This window comes from Phoca vitulina, unplaced genomic scaffold (assembly GCF_004348235.1).
Source record: "Phoca vitulina isolate PV1807 unplaced genomic scaffold, GSC_HSeal_1.0 scaffold3, whole genome shotgun sequence".
NCBI classification, from domain to species: Eukaryota; Metazoa; Chordata; class Mammalia; order Carnivora; family Phocidae; genus Phoca; species Phoca vitulina.
This window is the reverse complement of record NW_022589706.1, coordinates 34,406,180-34,423,574: the sequence shown is the minus strand read 5'-3', so window position 1 is coordinate 34,423,574 and position 17,395 is coordinate 34,406,180. Positions and strand designations below refer to the sequence as shown.

General features: G+C 37.5%; 1 protein-coding gene across 1 annotated transcript in view; it reads right to left on the bottom strand.

The window, feature by feature from the left end:
• Positions 1 to 17,395, bottom strand: part of ATP10D (ATPase phospholipid transporting 10D (putative)) — a 98,955-nt gene that overhangs the window by 43,384 nt on the left and 38,176 nt on the right. Inside the window, exons 5-9 of the mRNA XM_032400307.1 lie at positions 15,552 to 15,637; positions 9,056 to 9,162; positions 8,646 to 8,777; positions 8,114 to 8,241; positions 7,741 to 7,993 (exon numbers count right to left, since the gene is read on the bottom strand). Coding sequence (XP_032256198.1) covers positions 7,741 to 7,993; positions 8,114 to 8,241; positions 8,646 to 8,777; positions 9,056 to 9,162; positions 15,552 to 15,637 — 706 coding nt within the window. The remainder of the gene's footprint in view (positions 1 to 7,740; positions 7,994 to 8,113; positions 8,242 to 8,645; positions 8,778 to 9,055; positions 9,163 to 15,551; positions 15,638 to 17,395) is intronic.

Here is a 17,395-nt window from a genome sequence, read left to right as displayed (position 1 = left end):
CTTCCCTGTATGGCCTCTCAGCTTCAAAAACCCATCCGCTTACGGAGTCCCAAACATACTCAAGTTCTCCATTCTCACCTGTGCTCTTGCTCAGAATATCCATTCTCTTCTCTACTTACGTAAATCCTCAACATCTTTTTTTTTTTTTTTTTTAAAGATTTTATTTATTTATTTGACAGAGGGAGACACAGCGAGAGAGGGAACACAAGCAGAGGGGGTGGGAGAGAGAGAAGCAGGCTTCCCGCCGAGCAGGGAGCCCGATGTGGGGCTCGATCCCAGGACCCTGGGATCATGACCTGAGCCGAAGGCAGACGCTTAACGACTGAGCCACCCAGGCGCCCCAATCCTCAACATCTTTAAAGGCCAGCTCCTCAATGGTGACCTCTGGAACTATACTGACCCCCACTTGCTGGGCCTTTGAAGCTTCTATGTACTGAGTGTTACTATGTACCAGGCATGTGTCTCTTTTAATAACCAGAACAACCCCTCTGAGGCAGATACTATTAATACTTCCATTTTAGTAATAAAGAAATCAAGCTAATTTTCCCCATCTCACAAAAGTAGTATTCATCAGTCTTATATCCAGTTCTATAAGCTCTACAGCCAGTGCTCGGAGCCCTCATGCTACATTGTTTCTAAATATAGCCACATACATTAATCTGTATTATTCCTCATCAGTTTACATCAGTATCACCTGCTCAATTTCAGTGAGTCCATGCTTTTAGTTTAAATATTTATTAAATGAATAATGAATGAATGAAGAGACACATGAATGAAATATCACTAGCATCAAGGGAAAGTTGTGGGGTAGGGACTTAACATTTACTGAGGACCTCCTTTTCATCAAGCACCTGTCTAGGTCCTTTTATAAACATCTACATCTCCCCTTTTCATCTTAAACATAATGCTACCAGATAGGAACTATCACTGCTCCACTTTGTAGCTAAGAGAGGCTAAGATCCAGACAGATCTTTGACCATAGACATGGTATTTTGACATGGTTAAATAGCTAGCTGGGGTTAGAGCTGGGAAATGAATTTAGGTCTTCCTGACTCCAAAGCCAGTACATGTATCCACTACTTCTATCTCCTCAGCAGTCATCTGTATATGATAGGTTAGTTCAGAGATTCTCAAGAAGGGGTGAATTTGTCCCCCAGCAAACATTTGACAATGCCTGTACACACTTTAGTTGTCACAACTGGGGGAGGAGCGCTACTGGCATTCAGGGGGCACAGTCCAAGGAGGCGTCTAAACATCTTAGAATGCACACGACAGCCCCCACGACAAAGAATAATCCACCCTAAAATGTCAATAGTGCTGAGGTTGGTAAGTCCTTGAACAGCTAAAGAAATTTACTGGTGATGTGATACCATTTTTAAAATAAACAATTACAGTATTACAAAACCTACAGAAACATAAAGGCTATAGTTCAGGAATTTCTCCTAGCCATCATTAGGGAAATCAGTCATTAGGCAACTGTGTAATTACTATAATGCCAGACAGCTCAGCCCTTAGGACAGGACAAACTTGTTCAATAAATAGCACTGGAGGAGTGGAATCAAGAACACATGGGGTAATCTTTAATCATTTTGTAAAAAACTATGAGAAGGAAATAGACCAGTAAAGTTACAATTTGATTCCAAAAACAAAGCTACTGGAGTATACTTGTAGACTCTGAAAATTTGTCAAAAACTGGGTATGGAAGGAAAAGCATATTACCATACTGATAAACAAAATCTACCCAAATGCTCGTGAAGACTTTTCATATGTCTCTTAAAGCTGGAACTAATTATAGTTCCATGAATGCCTCAGAGTGGGGCAGGAATTCTTGCCTTCCAACTCAAAGGAGAAAATACAAAGTATGTAGTCTTTCCTTTGTCTCAAGGTAGGTATTGGGTTAGATACTAGGTCAACTACTCTATTTCTCCCTCTTAGATAATTCCTAATCTTCTCTTCCAACTCCCCCTTCGAATATCTAATAACCTGTTCATGGCCCATTACTTATATTTATTTGATATCTGGAAGAAGTGAGCAAGAGTCTATGGAACAAAAAGTTTATCATACTTTTCAATGTGCTCCCCAAAGGGCCAAAACCAAAGATGGACAGCACAGCATACTCATGGATTTCTCCCAACTGTATCATCCCCATATCCGCCAAACATTTTGCTATGAACTAATCCCCCACACATTTCCAGCATCCCAACTTTCACCTGCTTATAAACAGCATGCCCAGCTAAGCTTCGTCCAACTGTATCATCCACATATCCTTGATACACAAATCTTTTCTTCTAAACTAATTCCCTGTGCATTTCCAGCATTCCAAAAATTTCTTGCCCAATATCCTTCTAGGCCCCAAACCTTGATCAATGCTAAATTCACCTCCCAAACTGACTGCCTGAAAATCAAAACAATATGCAACAAGAACGCCAGACTTTAATCTTACGGCACTAAGATATTTTTACGTTTCCATGTCTGTCTTCCACACTGGACCATGAGCTCCCCAAAAGATAAATCTATTTCTTATTTTGAGAACTATAATTACAACAACAATAGCAGCTCTTACTTATAAAGAACTTATTCTGTGCCATGCTCCAAGTGGCTCTTCATGAATTTTCACGAATAATAGTAGATACTATTACTGATCCCTTTTATTGAGGCCCAGAGAAATTAGATAACTAGCCCAGAGTCACATAGCTTGTAAGCAGTAAAGATGGGAATCAGACTCAGGAGGACTGATTCCAAAATCCTTGTTCTTGGAAACTACGACACGCTACCACTGGATATATCACATTCACAAACTGTGCATCATAAAGGCACTCTCTAGACAAACTCAAATGGAGAAACATTCTACAAATCCCTAAATAGTGCCCTTCAGAACTAGGGTCAACCAAAAAACAGAAAGCCTGAGAAGCTGTCAGATCTAAAGGAGTCTAAACGATGACTGTCACATGGTCTCCTGGATGGGATCCTCAGATAGAAAAAGGTAAAAACTGAAGAAATCTGAATAAAGTATGGATTTCAGTTAATAATGACATATCAATATTAGTTCATTACTTATGACAAATGTATTATACGACTAGTGTAAGATGTTAACGACAAAGGAAACTGGAGAGAGGGGCAAAATGGAACCCTCAAGAGCATCACTCTAACTTTTCTGTAAATCTAATAATATTCTACACTAATATTATTAAAAAAGACATCCTCTTTCAGTAATCTTTTAAAGAAATGTCTTCTAAAATTTTAATATGCACACATCACCTGGGAATATTGTTAAATGAAGATTTTAATTGAAGCTTTAAAGAGGGGCTGGAGATTCTGCATTTTTAATACACACCCGGGTGTTGCTGATGCTGCTGAGTCCATGGACCAAATTTCTAAGTTGCAAGGTTTTATTTTTTTTTAAGTTTATTTATTTAAATAATCTCTACACCAAACGTGGGGCTCAAATTCACGACCTTGAGATCAAGAGCCACACACTCTTACAGCTGAGCCAGCCAAATGCCCCTATGTTGCAAGGTTTTAAAAACATCAAATGGTGTTGTCAAATGTGTTTAATTCAAATGCACTCGTGCACGGGGCTATTTCCTAGCAGCAACGTTCTTTATGGAAAGACCTCCTAGGCAAAGCTTTTGCCCCCAAATCCTGAAGGGTTAACTAGTTTTCATTTCAGTGAACGTAATATGTCTCAGGGTTAAATTCTGGAGAGAAGAAGCCCCTACTATTCCCTCCTTCATCGATCAGAGTGTGTATGTACATGTCCTTGTTTTTAAACCGTAACAGAAAAGAGACCAGGAGCTCCGGATGTATCTATGGCAGAGATCTGCTCAAAGGCAAAGTTGGCACCTTCTAGAAGTAGTGCAACACTCACGGTCCACAAGCAGCTCAGTCAGGTTAGCACAAGATTTTCAGTCACTTGGTACCTTTTCTGCCTAAGGGGCTACAGCACAGAAGCACTTGCTGAACCCAGTGTGCAGGTTCAGGGACTGGGGTGGGAAAGGGCTGGTACTAGCCTTCTTAAATGCTACAAATACAAAAAACAATGTAGTGCTTTCCATCGTACATTTTGTGAAACATTACTACTATAAGATACTTCTTGAAAATAGGGATCTATAGTCAAATATTTTGGAAGACGCTAATCTCACAAATGGGTGTGAAAGTTCAGCTACAGTGAGGTGGATTATTTACATAAATTTTGGCAATTATTATAGTGCAATCTAGCCTAGCCTCTAGAAGAATAAGGAGAGACTAGAAAGGTGATCATGATGAAATCTTAAGAAAAATGGTTGTAAAAACAAAAGCACACCATAATGCCATTTAAAAAAACAAAACAAAACAGGGCGCCTGGGTGGCTCAGTTGGTTAAGCGACTGCCTTCAGCTCAGGTCATGATCCCAGAGTCCCAGGATCGAGGCCCGCATTGGGCTCCCTGCTCAGCCCTCTCACCCTCCCACCTCTCATGCTCTCTCTCTCTCTCCCTCTCATTCTCTCAAATAAATAAAATCTTTAAAAATAAATAAATAAATAAATAAAATATATATATATATTAATGTGTCCAAAAAAAAGGCTCAAAAGAAATGTACAAAAATGTTAACAGTGGTCCACTCTGTTTGGTGGGGGTTATTGATGGCTTTTAAATTTTCCTCTTTTAGCTTATCTGAAATTTTCTAGAATATTGCTTTTGTAACAAAAATACAATAAAGAAGACAAAATAGGGGCGCCTGGGTGGCTCAGTCGTTAAGTGTCTGCCTTACGCTCAGGTCATGATCCCAGGGTCCTGGGATCGAGTCCCACATCCGGCTCCCTGCTCAGCGGGAAGCCTGCTTCTCCCTCTCCCACTCCCACTGCTTGTGTTCCTGCTCTCACTGTGTCTCTCTCTGTCAAATAAATAAATAAAACCTTTAAAAAAAAAAAAGAAGACAAAATAATGCAGAGTATCATATCCAATATGACTAGCTATTTTTTATATTTATATAGTGATTATGTGATAAATATTCAACATTTTATCCCTAACGTTCACAGGTAACAACAAAACCTGGCTTAAAAAATATATGTGCCTAGGAGGGGCACCTGGGTGGCTCAGTCGCTTAAACATCTGCCTTCGGCTCAGGTCATGATCCCAGGGTCCTGGGATCGAGTCCCACAGTGGGCTCCTTGCTCAGCAGGGAGCCTGCTTCTCCCTCTGCCTGCTCTGCCTGCCGCTCCCCGTTTGTGCTCTCTCTCTGACAAATAAATAAATAAAATCTTAAAAAAAAAATTCTTCCTCTCCCTCTGCCCCTCCCCCCCACTCATGCGCAAGTGCTCCCCCCCAATGAAAAATATACATATGTATGTATGTATGTATGTATGTATGTGTGCCTAGGAGAAAATACAGTTATATTTTTTAAAATTTTGGCCTGGGTTTAAGTTTAACACTACTGACAGAAATTATAATATTCATAATCTTATTAATATTCATAACAACTGACAAGATTTAATAAACATATAAAAATTCTGACAAGTAGAAACACCCTAAGAGACCATGCTAGACAGAATTCTAAGATGGCCCCCAAATTTCCGGTCCCCCTGATGTATACACCTTCTGGGTACAATGGGGTTTCACTTCTGTGATTAAATTATGTTATATGGAAATGTGGAAGGATTTTGCAAGCAGCTAACCAGCTCAATCTGAATTAATCTAAAAGAAGACTACCCTAGGTAGATCTGACCTCATCAGGTAAAAAGAAGGGTCACAGTACTTTCCTTGAGGTCAGAGAAATTCAAAGCTAGAGATTCTGCTGCTGGCCTTGAAGAAGCAAACTGTGAGGCTATGGAGAGGCCATGTGGTAAGAAATGGTAGGCCACCTCGAGAAGCTCAGAACGGTCCCAGACTGACAGCTAGCAAGACAGCAGGGACTTCAGTCCTACAACCTTAAGCCTCTGAATTCTGCCAAAGACAAGGGAACTATGAAGAGGACTCTGAGCCTCGGAGAAGACCACAGTCCCATCTGACACCTACATTTCAGCTTGGTGACAGACCCTAAGGGAGGATGTCGCCATCCCACACCCAGGCTCTAGCCCCACAAAAGCTATGATACGGTATATCTGTGTTGTTTAAAGCCACTAAATCTGTCGTAATTTGTTATGTGACAATAGAAAACTAATACAGTGATAAATGATGAACCAGGAAAATACTCGTCACATACAGAAAGATGTATCACAGCGTCAAATTATTTAACATTTAGTTCAATACAAGTGCACAAATGAAAATGGACAGTGGCCACAGACAACCTAGACTGAACAACGAGCTGAACGCCAGCCCTGCCTTAATAGATAAAATCTTCCTACAGATGACGAAGAAAAGCTCATTTGTAAAATAGGAAAAGGAAATGATCACTTTACCAAGGAAATTCAAAAAGCCAATAAACATATAAAAAGTTAAGCATCTCACTGCTCATCAGAGACAAATTAAGACAATGAAGTGCTGAGTCTACAAATATCACAGAGATTAAAAAGAATAACTTCATCCCATTATGGCGGGTGTGAAAAATGGGTATTGTTTTTCTGGGTGGTGGGAATGTAAATTAGCACAATATTTTAGATATAAATTTTGTAGGATCTATAAAAATTTTATATGTGCATACCTCTGGAGCCAATAATACCACTTCTAGAAATGTATCTTATAAAAATATGTACAAACATGTATGTACAAAAATGCATATTACATGATGAATTTTCTTTTACATATCATAATCTTTAATACTATCTCCTTGCCTCAGACTCTAAAAGCTACATGAGATCAAGGGACTTTTGCCACATATTAGGGGCTCACAAAATTTATGTTGAATGAGTAAGTGATAACTGAGTAAGTTCATTGCAAGTATCGTTACAATAGCAAAGTAAGCTTGACCACATACAATGCAATACTATGCACTTAATGTTATGAGCTGACTCAGAAAAAAAGTCCATGAGATATTGTTGAATAAAAGAAGAAAACTGCAAAAAAAAAAAAAAAATTATAACATGTTCTAACTTATAAAAGGGAAAATGTGCAAATATATATGTTCACATATAAAAGAATATGGAGAGTTATATATTCATCAAATTGTTAATGGTGGTTAACCTCTAGAGAGTAAGGTTTTTAATTAGTTATGGATACTTCTCAGAAACATTTTCATAGGAGTGTACATTACTTTTGTAAATAACAAAATTAATGTAGTTCAATTCTTTAAAGAAAACTTGCAATTTGTATATTTACTTCCTTAGCCTCAGATGTTTAGCTCATCATATTTCTAGGTGTTCTTAACCAAGAATTGATGGATATCTATGGGCTAAACGATGATGTGATGGGTTAAAGGGGGGGGCTGTAGCCCCTCCCTTTGGAATTATTTTCAAAATATTTCTTAGGGAGATGGTCCATAGTTTCATTAGATTCATTAGATTCAAAATATTTCTTAGGGAGATGGTCATAGTTTCATTAGATTCTCACAACTATCTATGATACTGTATTCTCACTGTACCTCATCTCCAACCTTCTACTACTAGTAGTAATTTACTTTCCTTTTAAAGAAACTATGGCAGTAGACTCCTTGACCTTGACCTACTAACTTTTGGAATAACAACAATGACGCTTAATGCCTCTTTTGATGAGTTAAGTACCTAATGCTTAAATATAGCACCTGTATGCTAGAATTATCAGACCTTTAACTGGGTGCCAAAAAAAGACCAATCTTAGGGTTGGTTTTCATAGAAACCCAACACTCACCATTTTCTTCATGGCAGTAATCAAACCCTGCCACACTACATCTTCGGAAAACCATCTTATTCTCAGTGAGAGTTCCTGTCTTATCAGAAAAGAGGTACTGAATCTGTCCAAGATCCTCAGTGATGTTCAGGGCTCGGCACTGAACAGTGGAATCCATCTTCTCATTGTAGAAATCCACATCACTTTGTATAAAATATATCTGTCCAAGCTTCACAATTTCAATGGAAACGTAGAGAGAAATGGGAATCAAGACCTAAGAGGAACCCAGTAATTTAAAAAATGTTAGAGAGAGGAAAGTAAGTTTGAGAAACCAAATATAGTTGGGTAAGTAACAAAGATCTTAAAATTCTATGATGAGCTCAACAGAAATTACCTGTAACAAAATGATCATGGTCCAAAACATATAGAATCCTGCCAACACTGGTGATATGACATGTCCATCAGGCTCAGGGATGTTAAAAAACATTATGTTTTCATATCTACTCAACCAGATTCCATGACCTTTCAAAAAACACACAGACATGAAAAGGATGCTACATATGTATTATGTAAATATAGAACTTCATTCCTAAAGAGGAATAAAAGTATTTATTTTGGTTGAACACCAATTGTTTATTTTTGAAAACAAATTGAAATGCAAAAGGCTCCACATTCTCCTGTCTCGGTCTCTCTTTAAATCTCTTCCCAGGTCCCTTTCCTACTGTGGCCACATGTAGCTGGATATAATCAACATTAATGCCTTTCAGATCACAGAATGAGAAAGATAAAGATCTGATGGAAAAAATTATTGGCAAATAATCTCCTTTGCAGAAGTCAAATATTCATAAATATTTCAAAAATTAAATACTTTTAAATAGAGATCTTGCTGAAAAGATGTCAGTATAAAAAAATCATATTTTACCTACCCAATGCACCAGTTAAACACATCACAACCAAAAGTAGGACACACCAGAGGACATCTGTATTTGCTCTTCTTTCTAATTTGCTGCGCTTATACCTTGGACCACTGTTGTTCAGCATTGCTTTGGTTTCATGGCCTACACAGGTAACATGTCAGAAAATGTGCAAATTAAAGCCAGAGAGCAAATATCAAATTTTTAAATCTCTGTGACAGATACAAAGAGAAGTTGCATAATATATTTTGCTAATTTAGTTTGCTTTTGTGATCCATTTAGAAAAACAGAGACCAAGGATTAAGTTTATCAAGACAAAATTTCCTTTCTGCTTTTGTAAACTGCATTTTGAATAAATGGAAAATGTTAACTTGAAGAAAAACACAGAGGAGACAACAGTGAAAATGAGAAGTGTCACTGACCTGCGTAAACCACAATGCCCACAACAGCCTCTGTGTTTCTAATGGTGCATCCTCTAAGTAATAAATTTTCTTTACTGAGACCCACATGTTCTTTGTTGGGATGTTCTCTATAAGAAAGACAGCACAGAGATTCATTTTTACTTAGCAAAAGTGGGGGGAAAAAGCAAAAATGAAGATGTAAAAATAAAAATCATGGATTTTGAGTTTTCTTGACTGGGAGTATTAATTTGAGTGGTTCAGAAGAAAGGTTTCAAATCTCTGGGCCATTTGCTTTTGTTATTTTGCTTTGGCGCAGAGAAAGATGCAACAAGTTTCAACTACCATTGTTTTCTACTATTCACTGTTTGTCAACTTCTAGCACCACAAAAACTCAAAAATATTCCAAATAAGGAAATGTTACTCTAGTACAAACTGTATTTCAGGGTAACTTAGTAACAGACAAAGGAAAAGTTCTTGATAGAATTAGGAAGTTACTCCTTCCAACCCAGATGGAATCAAGGATTGGTAACCTGTGGCTGCTAAAATCATTAGGTGACACACTGATGAGGAATTTTATAATGAAAGGATAAGGCTGAGAACACCAATCTTAACAGAACTACCGATGGGACAAGGGACATCATGGGCCTCCAGATGGTATGGAATAGAAGCACATGTCTCCACAGGATCCTAATCAAGCCTCTGTAACCGCAAATCCACCTGGGGTCTGCGGCATCAAGAGATCTGTGAAGCCTCTGAAACTGTATGCAATATTTCCTGCGTGTACGTATGTGTGGATATCTACGTCTATCTTGGTAGAAAGAGAAACTATTTCTTTCATCAGATTCGAAGGTGCCCCTGGACAGTTTACAGGAAGTCAGAGGGCCAGAAAAAAAAAAACAACAGTGTTCACCACCACCCCAAGGATGCAGTGGGCCAAAGCTAAGTGCAGTATAAACCGCAGCCAAAATGACCTGGCTTATTCAACAAACGGATGGCAGGGGGGCACAGGGAGAAGCAGGGAGGTCTCAACTCAGGAAGAAGGCAATCAGCTCAGTCTAGAAAGGGGTAAATTCTACCAGCTAAATGACCTGATTTCTTGGGAGGGAAAATTTAGAGACATGTCAACCAAATGAAATGGGCAGACCTTATTCTGATCCTGGCTAGGCTGTACTGACTACAAAAAATTTTTTGAGATAACTGGACAAATCTGAACAAAAACTAGGTATTAAATGATATCAAGAAATTGTTCTTAATTTAGTTAGGTGTGATAATGATGTTACGGCTCTGGTCCTTTACTGCTATGTATTCATAGTGAAGTAGTTCCACTGAAATGCTAATGGGGAAGAAACAGGAAGATAATTAAAACAAAGTTGGCAAAATTAGCCCGTGAGTGCTCATTATATTTTTCTTTCTGCTTTTGCATACTTGAAATGTTCTGCAATAAACAATTTAAAAATTATCAAAGTAATTACTTAAGTTATGATAGTGGCAAAAATACAGAGAAAAGTAACTGGAAATTTTTTTTAAATAAGCAAAAAGTAATGTATTTCACCTATTTTGAAAATGCCCACTTCATTTCAGCATTAAAATTAGACTGTTTTCTAAGCAATATACTTCGGTCAGTAAGTTGCTTCTTTTTTCTTACATATAGGAAAATTGTTCCTGCATCTGGCATCCTTGCTATCTGGAAAAATAACTCTTCAAAGAAGGTTTCATACCATAAAGGACAAAAAAAATCGAATTGTTCCTTCACTCCTATATTTGTAAACACCTTATACTAAGAGATGTATGTTTACATTCCTTCATATATGTGGTTTTATGTACAAAGAGACAACCATGGAGTCATAGTCAGGGTCAGCAGTGTCCTTGGGTTTAATTTAATTCTACTTCCTGGTTTTATAGATGAAGAATTTAAGTCCCAACATTCACATTTCCATGTAGTATTCCCAGGCAAACACCACACAATATTCATCAGTATAGCATTCATTATCCCTAGAACCTTTATAGGAACAGATTTAATATACACAAGCATTTCCAAAGTTCCTCAGCAAGATTTTAGATTTTTTTCCCCCCTGGGATCCTTATTTTTCACGATTACATCACTCTAGGTTACTATCATTAGATCAAAGCCTAACTCCTATCCTTACTGCGTCTGCCCAAACATTAAACAGGTCCTGCACTTGACAGGTATATATTTGGCACTTATGACATGGAACCTCTGGACTCTATATGAAGCACTGACTGTCCACATAGAGCTCTTATCCATTGAAGAAGCTAGGTAACATCTGCCACATGCCCAGCAGTCCTGCTCAGATGCTGGGAATGGAAAAACACACACAGTCGTGGCTCCTGTGGTCTAAGGGGAGGTAATTGATAGAGAAATATGTAAGTGTAATAAAATTATTATAGATATTATGATAGAAATCTGATATTCAGCATGCACTGTGGGCACAAATAGGGAGAACGTCAGTTCTACCTGAGAGTAAGACTAGAGAAATCACCATGTAGAAAGTGAGCTTGAGCATCTCAATTTTTGATTTTTTTTTTAAGATTTTATTTGTAAGAGAGAGAGAGAGAGAGCACAAGCAGTGGGAGTGGCAGGCAGAGGGAGAAGCAGGCTCCCTGCTGAGCAAGGAGCCCGATGCGGGACTCAATCCCAGGACCCTGGGATGATGACCTGAGCTGAAGGCAGACGCTTAACTGACTGAGCCACCCAGGCGTCCCTCAATTTTTGTTGATTTTAGAAAACAGACCACAAAGCAGGAAAGGGATAAGGAGCTAGTTTCATGGATAAAAATAACTCCACATAAAATCACTGTATCTACCTGAGCTGACTCATTCAATGCTTCCCTGCAAGTTGCTGAAGCCAGTTCTCAACAGAGGCATTAACAGAGCAGACCCAGAGAAGTCCAATCACTGAGGAAGACAGAATCTCAGGGAGTGAGAGGAAGCTGAGAGCATCTTTTGGATGTGGATTCCAAGAGGAAGGCAATTCCAGTGGTCAGACCAGGCTGATCAGAAAGTAAGGCACCACACTTGAAGCAGACAGACATCAGGGGAGCCCATCTCGAATGGAAAAAACCAAAGAGCAGGCAAACACGGCATCACGGAATCTGGAGGCAAGTGATAATTAGGAGAATCAGGAGGTTAGTGGGGCCCTAGAGCTAGGTAAGGGCTCTAGGGCAAGACTGAGTACCCACAGCAGCAAAAGATGTCTCCAGTGTGTCCGTTAAGAAAAAATCATGTCCAGTGTGGATGAAGACAGAGGCTGACAAGGTAGACCAGGACTCCGGTTTCAGAAATTTGGTTAAGGCACTCATTAATCTGCTTTCCATCACTATAAATTAGCTTTTGTTTTCAAGAAATTATATAAATCAAATCATATAGTATATATTCTTTTCCACCTGGCTTCTTTCACTCAGCGTGATATTCTGAGATGCATCCATGTTCTTGCATGTATCACCACTGAATTCCTTTTTGCTGAGTAGTATTACATGGTATGGATATCCAATTTGGTTATCCATTCACCTGCTGATGGACATTTGGGTTGTTTCCAGTTCTGGACTCTCACAAATAAAGCTGCTATGAATATTTGTGTGCAGGTTTTGTATGAAGAAATGTTTTATTTTCTCTTAGGTAACTACCTAGGAGTGGGATAGCCAGATCATACAGTGGACATATGTTTAACTTTACAAGAAACTTCCCAATTGTTTAAAGCGACTGTACTTTTATATCCCCACAGGTGGTATCTGAGTGCTCGGGTTCCTCTACATTCTCACCAGCACTTCAGTTCATGGGTCTTTTTTAACAGTTGTAGCTCTGTGTTTTAATGTATATCTTTTCACATAGCTATTTGTCATCTACATATGAAGTGTCTTTTTTTTGGTGAAGTGTCTGTTCAAAATTTTTTACCATTTAAAAAACCATATTGTTTGTTTTCTTATTGCTCAGTTTTGAGATGTCTTTATGTATTCTGAACACAAGTCCTATGTCCGATACATGCATTGTGAATATTTTCCTCCAGCCTGTGACTTATCTTCTCATTCACTTAACTGTGTTGTTGAAGAGAAAATGGTTTTAATTTTGATGAAGTTCTTTTTTCTATTTTTGGCCTTTTATGGATTGTGCTTTGGGTGTTGTATCCAAGAAGTCTTTGCCTAACCTAAGGTATCAAAGATTTCCCTTATGTTTCCTCTATGTGTAAGGAGTTTCTAATCTTATGTTTACATTTAACTATAGGCTCCATTTTTGGTTAAGTTTTTGCACAGTGAGAGGTAGGGCTTGACGTTTATTTTTTAGAATTTGGACATCCAATTGTTATAGCATCATTTGTTGAAAACAGTAATCTTTCTTTACTAAATTGCTTGTGTACCTTTGTCAAAGGCACATTTATGGATAACAAAAACCAGTTGACTGTAAATGTGTGGATCAATTTCTGGACTCTATAATCTTTCAATCTCTTCTGATCTACTGGTCTCTCTTTATGCCAAAACGACACTAACTTGATTATTGTACCTTTACAAGAAGTCTTGAAATCAGGTGGTGTTAGCCCTCCCACTCTGTTCTTTTTCAAAGTTGTTTTAAGTTAATATGGGTCCTTTGCAACCCCATATAAATTTTTAGGATAAACTTGTCAATTTCTTTTAGAAAAAGACCAAAAAAAAACAAAAACAAAAACAAAAACCCAAACCATGCTGGGATTTTGATTGGGATTACACTGAATCCACAGATCAATTTGGAGACAAACTGACATCCTAAGAATATTGTGTCTTTCAACCCATGAACAACATGTATCTCTCCAACTATTTAGGTCTTTAATTTCTCCCAGCAGTGTTCCATGGTTTTGAGTGTGCAAGTGTTTCACATCTTTTGTCAGAATTATCCTCAGGTATTTAATTTTTTCTGATGCTATTATAAGTTGTATTTGGAAAAATTTCAGTATCTGGTTGCTTATTGCTAATATATAGAAATACAATTGATTTCTGTATATTGACGCTTCCTACAACACTGTCAAACTCACCTATTAAATCCTTATAAATTTTATCAGATTTTCCACAAAGAACATCAAACCATCTACAAATAAAAGACAGTTTTACTTCTTTCTTATTTGATAGCTTTTATTTCCTTTTCTTGCCTGACTGCACTAGCTAGAACCTGCAGCGCAATCTTGAATAAAAGTGGTAAAAGTGAATAACCATGTCTTGTTCCTGATCTTAGGGGAAAAAACATTTAAAAGCATTTAGTCTTGCATCATTAAGAATGATTCTAGGGGCGCCTGGGTGGCTCAGTCGTTAAGCGTCTGCCTTCAGCTCAGGTCCTGATCTCAGGGTCCTGGGATCGAGCCCCACATCGGGCTCCCTGCTCAGTGGGAAGCCTGCTTCTCCCTCTCCCTCACTTGTATTCCCTCTCTCGCTGTGTCTCTCTCTGTCAAATAAATAAATAAAATCTTTAAAAAAAAAAAAAAAAAAAAAGAATGATTCTAAATGCAGGTTCTTCATAGATGCCCTTTATCAGGTTGAGAGAGTTCCTTTCTATTTCCAGTTTGCAAGAACAGGAGTTAGATTTTGTCAAATGCTTTGGATCTATGAGATGGTCCCTTGGTTTTTCTTTTACAATTTGTTAATTACGGCTTGTTAATATGGTGAATTACATCATGTGATTTTTTCCTAATATTAAACCAACCCTGAATTTTTGAGATAGGTCCCACTGGGTCATGATGTATTATCCTTTTTACACATTGTTGGATTTGACTTGCTATAATTTTGTGTAGAATTTTTACATCTATGTTCATGCAGAATACTGATCTTTCCTTATATGTCTTTGTATGCTTTGGTATCAGGATAACTCTGGAGTTGGAAATTTTCTCTACCATTTTCTCTTCAGATCACCACTATGAAGTAGGTCTAATTATCTCCTCTTAAAAATCAGGAAACTGAAGATCAAAAAGAATAAATAACTTGGTTCAAGGCATAAAGCACTAAAGTGGCCAACGCCAGACCTGAAATTAGGTAAGACCTCAAATTCTAGCTACCCTTACAAAAGAGACATATATACCACGAGAAGTCTCCAAAATGAACACTGTTGTGACTTCCCATACTTTTTCTTACACATGTACCAAACCCTTGGCTAACTTTTGCCAACCAGAAATATCCACTTGATACTCTAATTCTGCAGGAGGACACTATCCTATCCTGTCACCTCGGTTGCCAGTTCTTTCAGACACCTCCTTCCAAACATCATGTCTTGGGCTTACTATGGAGCTCGTGGAAAACATTCTTACACTACTGACAGAGACTTTACAATTATTTTGAGAACAAGCTTTTGTTGTTGTTTTTAAATCATACATAAGTAAATATTTAACTAAATGATTAAAATAAAGCTAAATTAATAGATGGCTAAACACATGGCCTTTGGTGATTTAACTTGGATATATGGACACATATATTTTATTGAGTTAAATGTAACTGCAATAAACAATTCCACTCACACCAACGAAGGTAAGTCATGTATCACTCACAGATAGCCTCGGAATCTGTTGAGGTCATTGTTTGGACTTTCACATTCTATCTTACTGGAGAATTTCTCTGGGTCAACTTCAGAGTCCTAAAAATAAATAAATAAATTAAATAAATAAATAACTATATATACATTTTAAATCACAACATAAGAAGAATTCAATGTCAAAAAGATGACATTTTTACGTATATCACTTAATTTGCATTAAGCATATATGTGAACATTCTGAGCACATATACATTTAATTCCAACACATTTTATTTAAAATTTAAAAATAAGCTGGACATCAACATCTTACAAAATTCTCTAATGGATTAAATGATAATTTTAGAATGCTTGATGAAACCAATGAGCAAATAAGCAAAGGGTTTTTATAGAATGCAGGCACAGATTCACTAAGAATAAGCCATGTGAACTTTATCTCATTTCCTTGTTTTTATATGAATGTTTGCCTAATAAAAGAAATACTATTGATATATCTTGTAATGCAATAACATATCACGGCAAATGTATGGAAAATCTGAGTTATATAATCATATGATTTGATTTGTTAATCAATTTTTTGAGTTCTTCTGATGTACCAGAATCTCGACTATGTACTTTAAATATATTAATTTCTTCTTTAAAACCCCATGAGGTAGGTGTTATAATTAGGTCTAATTAACAGATAAAGACAGAGAAGCACAAAGAAGATCAATAATTTGCTATAGGTTTCCACATAAGGCAGTCTTTAGAAATAGGACTTCAAACTAGGTCATGGGATTCCAGAGCACTGACCCTTAACTGAACCCAAAGCGTGATGACTAATCAACTGCCATCACCCTTAAAGTAGGTACTTAGTGGTATTTAATAAAATCTCAAATTGTATAAGATTTTTACCAATGCCTTAGTTATATAAATGCTCACAAAAGTGACAATGACAAGCTGAGAAGCATATCAATCACAGGATCCAAATTAAATCCAGAGAAAGAAAGATGGCCCATTGTTACATCAGATGATGAAATTTATTGAAGATTAGGGCATTTATGTGGCTAAAACACTTTTTAGTTTACAAGTATAAGATGAAGGAAACCTGACTTAACAGTTCAGTTTTAAAAAGACCATTATTTTTTTTAGTTTTGATACTTGCATGCTTGTTATTTTTTAATTTTTTTATTAACATATGATGTATTGTTTGTTTTAGGGGTACAGGTCTGTGATTCATCAGTCTTACATAATACGCAGCGCTAACCATAGTACATACCCTCCCCAGTGTCCATCACCCAGCCACCCCATCCCTCCCACCCCCCTCCACTCCAGCAACCCTCAGTTTGTTTCCTGAGATCAAGAGTCTCTTATGGTTTGTCTCCCTCTCTGGTTTCGCCTTGTTTCATTTTTCCCTCCCTTCCCCTATGATCCTATTTCTTGTTTCTCAAATTCCTCATATCAGTGAGATCACATGATACTTTTCTTTCTCTGACTGACTTATTTCGCTTAGCGTAATACCCTCCATTCACAGCATTGCAAATGGCAAGTTTAAAAAGACCATTCAATTTTAAAATACTTCATCTCAAGTGTTTCCAGAGAAAGGGAAAGGAAATTGATATGTAATCACTATCCATGACATTTTTACATATATTACCTCATTTGCATCTCACAGCAAAGCTATGAGGCAGGCATCACTGTTTCTATTTTAAGATGAACTGATACATAAAATAAGTGACTTGCCCAAGGTCACACAGTAATTAAATATCAAAGCAGGAATTCATTCAAACTCATGTTAATATAACTTTAAAGTTCTTGTTTCCCTCACCACAGCAGGGTCTAGAAAGGTCTAGAAGCTCTGTGGCAAGAGAAGCTACACGA